The 6368-nt window shown below is 43.0% G+C and overlaps 1 protein-coding gene across 1 annotated transcript; it reads left to right on the plus strand.

Annotated features, from left to right (window-relative positions):
• The first annotated feature begins 2069 nt into the window (after positions 1 to 2069).
• LOC127948390 (uncharacterized protein K02A2.6-like) lies at positions 2070 to 6141 on the plus strand. The gene is given in 3 exon segments (XM_052544827.1): positions 2070 to 4506; positions 4509 to 5402; positions 5405 to 6141. Coding segments are annotated over 3 exon segments (4065 nt in total). The 5' UTR covers positions 2070 to 2072.
• Positions 6142 to 6368: the final 227 nt, after the last annotated feature.

The following is a 6368-nucleotide window of genomic DNA, read 5'->3' on the forward strand; positions in this document are numbered from 1 at the left end:
GAGTGCACCTCAAAACATATACATCATAACTGGAGTTCTGACCTTTGTTACAAAAAATCTATTCCGCTTCCTTTTTCCCTATCACATATTTTAGTAATCATCATAAATTATATATCATTTGAAAGCTTATATACTCCAAATTCATCTTATGAAAACCATTTTGAAATCGGACACTGTGTTACCATGGAAATCGTACTTTAAAATCTTTTAGCGTGGTCCTCCCCCTTAGTGGGAGGGGTCATATTCCAAATATATTACGGTCTTTTAGAATCAAAACTTTTCATAATCTTGACAAAATACATATCGTTGGAAAGGTCTGAGTCTCAAGATTCCATATTTGGTGGTTATTTTGTCATAGACATAATATTGAGAGAGAAATTGATACATTTGTGACAAACAAATGCATCCAAAAAATTCAATGGAGTTTCAATGGCCCCCGGTGGCTTTTTGTGGTATAACGCCTAAACAAAATTGCATATGAACTTACATTTTTTTCATATCAACTTCAAATTTGGAACACAACTTATTCAGACATATGGCTTTAATTTTATAGCAATTTTGGATTAATACATATTTTATTACATATTTATTTTATATAAAATATAATAAAAATAAAATAATAAACGTATTTACAGTAAATTTAAACTTCTATAACTTTTTTATGCTTTCATTTTTTAAAATGATTTCACTTCTGCAATAATCTGCAGATTGTCTTCTTTAAAAAGAGACCAACCTTTGGTCTGTATTCAAAAGCGTTTATGATTTATAACAATTTAAGTGTGAATAGTGTACTTCCACGTCTATGTTCAAAAATGGGGGTGACAGTTAAAAGGTTAAATATTATTGTATTTGGATTGTTCTACTACATGTTTTTAGCATTACCTCCATGCATACTCTGCATAATAAAGTGTGGGATTATTTTCATCAGTTTTATACAGTATGTTTCCAAAATTTAACTGCTGTTTGACAATTTTGAGCATGTGGTAGTTTATTGAAGTTGTTTGTAAAGCCATTGATGCCAGTCATTAGATTTTTAGCCTTGCATGTACCGTGTTGATCTAAATGCCAACTAGGATCTAGGTGTATTTATATAGGTGCAAGGTACGACGGGGAAACAACGTCGTGTTATCAACGCTGATTAACTTTTCAAAATCAACACCTCATTCAGCTTTCATCCCAGGGCTGCAGCACGACCCTAATTCACCCGTAATGCAGGTAAAACGGTGAAACAGCGTCGCGATTTCAACGTTGATCCAATTTGCAAAATCGAAAGGTTATTCAACGTTGATTCAACGTTGGGATTTCAACGGTGAATCAGCGTCGTGATTTCAACGTTGATCCAATTTGCAAAATCGAAAGGTTATTCAACGTTGATTCAACGCCGGGATTTCAACGGTGAATCAGAGTCGTGATTTCAACCGTACATCAACGTCACGATTTCAACGGTGAATCAACGTCGTGATTTCAACATTGATCCAATTTGCAAAATCGAAAGGTTATTCAACGTTGATTCAACCATGGTACCTGACGTTGTTTCAACGTTGAAATGCCGGCTGGGACATGTTACCATAGTAAACATGGTAAAATATGACCGCTTGAAGAAATCAGACGTCAGCTTCTTATTCTCTATCACAATCGTGTAATTATTTAGCAACTTATATTATCTGTCACAAGCCTCGTCTCGAGAGTTTATCTCACGTTACTGTGGTATATGGGGAAAGTTTTGTTGTTATATTAGAATTTTCCCCTAGGTGGCAATAGCAGTGCAGTAGTTAAAATGGGATGTGTAGAGATAGCTGAAGAAGAGTTGGCCATCCTGTTATGCTCTGTGTTTGTTCATGCAAGCATGAAGTAAAGCTTTTTTCTAAATGCTACCTCGCTGTCCGTCTTCCTTATATAAGTATTCAGGATACAACATTTGGCAACGAGGATGGGATTATTTACAAGGGATCCTGGTGAGCTCGGAAGAGAAAGAGCAATAGAAAGCTTGAGAGTGCGAGTACGCTGGAATTAGGTGGATGTCGGATGACGATGAAGCTAACGTTAATCAAGACGTTGAGATGGCGGTGGCAATGGTAGGAACACTTACTGCTTTTGACAGTCAGACCCAAACATGGGAGGAATATGTAGAAGTGTTGGGACATTTTTTCGTTGCCAATGGGATCGGGGATGAGGAAAAAAAGAGGGCAATATTGTTAAGTTCTGTGGGTAGTCGGACATACAGTTTAATGAGGAACTTATTGAGCCCGAAAAAGCCTGGTGAAAAGTCATATAAGGATTTGACTGACCTGCTGCAGTCACATTATAACCCGAAGCCAAGTGAAATAGTCCAAAGATTTAAGTTCAATTCGAGGACTAGAGCAGCGAATGAAACTGTGATAGAGTATGTGGCGGTGCTACGAGAGCTCGCTCAACATTGTAACTACGGCGATAAATTGAAGGAGATGCTACGCGACAGGGTCGTGTGTGGCATAGCGGATGATCGCATGCAGAGGAGATTGTTGGCGGAGCCGGAGCTCACATTTGAAAAAGCTTTGAAAGTGGCGTTGGCTATGGAGACAGCAAATAGGGATGTGCGTGATTTGCAACTGAAAACATTGGAGGGCACCGTGAGTACAACTGCATCACAAATGTCAGTGCATAATGTGGAGTCAAACCAGAGGGGGTCAGGGAAGGCAAACCCATTGACCTGCTACAGGTGTGGGGGTGGACATATGGCAAGAGACTGTCGTTTTATCAATGAAAAGTGCCATGCTTGTGGGAAAAGGGGACATTTGAAGAGAGTGTGCAAGTCCTCACCTTTTGCAGACCAGAGTTTTAAGGGGGGAGGAAAAAACAAGCAGTCTGTAGGAAATTTCAGAAATGATAAAAAGCAGTGGGCGCATCACATAAGGGAATTTCCAGAGAATGTCACTAGTGATGAAGATGTATTTACGATGTATAGTCTAACAGAGCCAAAGTTAATGAAAGTAGACCCCATTACTGCAGAGCTTAACATAAATAAGAACATTGTGGAATTTGAAGTGGATACTGGTTGTAGTGTGACGATTTTGTCAAAGGCTGAGTATGCCAAGTTATGGACCGCAGGGGGTGCCCGAGAGTTGCAGGACTGCTCAATGACTTTGAAAACCTACACGGGTGAAAAAGTACCAACATTAGGAGCGGCTGATGTGGTCGTAAAGTACAAAGGCCAAGTCAAACAGCTACCAGTAGTGGTTGTAGCGGGGTCAGGACCAAATTTTTTAGGCCGGGCATGGATAAAGGAGCTGGGAATGAACTGTGTTCGTATTAATAAGATGGAGCAGCCAGAATTGACATTGCAGTATGTGCTAAGGCAGCATGAAGAGGTTTTCAAGGAGGAACTGGGTACTTGGAGAGGCCCACCAGCGAAAATTTATGTTAAAGAAGGCGTGGCTCCTAAGTTTTATAAACCCAGGCCTGTGCCCTATGCGATGAGGAAGAAGGTGGAAATGGAGTTAGAGAGACTTATGAACCAGGGAATTATTGAGCAAGTGAAATTCCCAGAGTGGGCAGCCCCGATTGTGCCGGTGTTAAAAGCTGATAATTCGGTGCGCATTTGTGGAAACTACAAACTCACTGTCAACCAGGTGTCGAAGCTCGAACAGTATCCAATACCGAGATTGGAGGACTTGTTTGAGAAGATGTCAGGCGGTGAAAAATTCAGTAAACTGGATCTGAGCCATGCGTATCAGCAAGTACTACTGGATGAGACATCCAAGCCATATGTCACCATTAATACGCATCAGGGTTTGTTCCAGGTGAACCGGTTGCCATTTGGGGTTTCCTCCAGTACAGCCATATTCCAACGATTGATGGAGAGTCTGGTGGGCGGCATCCCGAACGTGGCTGTCTATTTAGACGACATTTTGCTGACGGGCCAGAGTGACCAATGTCACCTTACAACACTGAACCAGGTGTTAACGCGGCTGCAGGAAGCTGGTCTTCGCCTAAAGCGTAACAAATGTGTGTTCCTGGAGCAGGAAGCAGAGTTCCTGGGTTATAAGGTGGATGCTTCTGGACTTCATCCTTTGCCACATAAGGTCCGGGCTATACAAGAAGCACCAGCACCGACCAATGTCACAGAACTGAGAGCGTACCTGGGTCTGCTGAACTATTACAACAGGTTCCTGCCCCACCTGTCAACCTTGTTGGCACCTTTACATGAACTGTTAAGGAAGGGAACCACTTGGAAATGGGAGGCAGAGCAAGAGAACGCTATTGAGGTGTCTAAGCGACTCATGCAGTCATCGGATGTGTTAGTGCATTATGACAGTCAAAAAGATCTGATCCTGTCCTGTGATGCGTCTCCTTATGGAGTGGGCGTGGTGTTGTCGCATCGCATGCCCAATGGCCAGGAGAGACCGATCAGTTTTATGTCGAGGACACTAACGTCAGCTGAAGCAAATTACTCCCAACTGGACAAAGAAGGTCTGGCGGTGATATTTGGCGTTCAACGTTTTCATAAATATTTATATGGACGAAGGTTTGCACTGATCATAAACCGTTACTGTCTCTCTTCAATGAGATGAAGGCTGTGCCTCAAATGGCTTCCCCTCGTATACAGAGGTGGGCAGTAACCTTGAGAGCATATGAGTATGAGATTGTTTACAAACCGGGGAAACATCATAGCAATGCTGATGCGTTGAGTCGACTCCCTTTACCTCAACAGGCTGTCAAGAGAGGACAGGAGGAACGAGTGCTGATGATGGAGAATGTGACCCTCGTCTCGGCAGCTGCAATGAGGAGATGGACCGGCCGAGATCCTGTGTTTTCCAGAGTGGCGCAGTTCCTCCAACATGGTTGGCCGTCTCAAGACCGGGACCCAGCTTTTCAACTGTATGCTGTTAGGCAAACAGAGTTAAGTGTGCAAGATGGGTGTGTACTGTGGGGTTCACGCATAGTGGTGCCGTCACCAGGCCGGGATGCTTTGATACATCAACTTCATCACAGTCATATCGGCATCACTAGAATGAAAGCATTAGCGCGAAGCTATTTCTGGTGGCCCAAGTTAGATGCCGACATTGAAGCTGTAGTTAAAAGATGTGTTGTATGCCAAGAACACCATAATTTGCCAGCTCCAGCACCACTTCATCCCTGGGACTGGCCGAGCAAACCATGGCAAAGGTTACACATTGATTATGCGGGACCATTCATGGGACACCTGTTTTTGATCCTGATGGACGCTCATTCCAAATGGATGGATGTTTATCCTGTAACAACCTCAACTTCAGCCATTACGATTGAGTGTCTCCGGAAGAGTTTTAGCAATCAAGAACTTCCAGAAACAATTGTGTCCGATAACGGCTCATGTTTTGTGAGTGCCGAATTCAGAGAGTTTATGCAGAAAAATGGAATCGAACACATTACTTCTGCTCCTTATCACGTTCCTCCAATGGTTGTGCTGAACGCACAGTCCAGACATTTAAGTCAATGATGAAGGCGGCGGGTGCCGGAAGCCTGATCACTAAAGTGTCAAGAGTGCTGTTTAGTTACCGCATTACACCACAGTCCACCACTGGGCTGTCGCCTGCTGAAATGTTACAAGGCAGGAAGTTGAGATCAACCTTAGACCTAATTCGTCCGGACTGCAGAAGGAAGGTGGAACGGAAGCAGTGTATTCAAAAGAAACATCATGACAAGCAAGGTTTAGGGAGGAGTTTCCAGGAAGGAGACGCCGTGATCACGAAGAATTTTAGTCATGGACCTAAGTGGATTCCTGGGTTCATTGCCAAGATCACAGGTCCTGTCTCCTATAAGGTAATGCTAGGAGATGGTAACATTGTGCGCAGGCACGTTGACCAGATATTAGCAAGTTCGGAAGACAAGGATTTGGTAGAACCGGAAATCATGGAACCTATGGAACCAGGGAACCAGCCGTTGTCTGAATCGGCAGCTGCAGCTTTTGCAGCGCCAGCGAGTTCCATTCTGGAGGAAAGCTGTTTGGTTCCAGAAGCAGACACTGAGGGTGTGGCAAGGCCTGTTTTGGAACAGGCCAAAACATCAGGGCTGGATATTCAACCTCCAGTTACTCAAACGCAGTCACAGTCTTTGACTGCCGTGGTACGAAGGTCGTCGAGACCTGTATCCAAGCCCCGTTATTTAAAGGACTATGAGTGTTAAAAAAAAAAAAAAAAAAAAAATTCTTAAGAAGTGTATGTTGTACGAGCTTAAGGGGAGAAGAATGTGGTATATGGGGAAAGTTTTGTTGTTATATTAGAATTTTCCCCTAGGTGGCAATAGCAGTGCAGTAGTTAAAATGGGATGTGTAGAGATAGCTGAAGAAGAGTTGGCCATCCTGTTATGCTCTGTGTTTGTTCATGCAAGTATGAAGTAAAGCTTTTTGCTAA

The sequence above is a fragment of the Carassius gibelio genome, chromosome B1, assembly GCF_023724105.1.
Source record: "Carassius gibelio isolate Cgi1373 ecotype wild population from Czech Republic chromosome B1, carGib1.2-hapl.c, whole genome shotgun sequence".
Classification (NCBI taxonomy): domain Eukaryota; kingdom Metazoa; phylum Chordata; class Actinopteri; order Cypriniformes; family Cyprinidae; genus Carassius; species Carassius gibelio.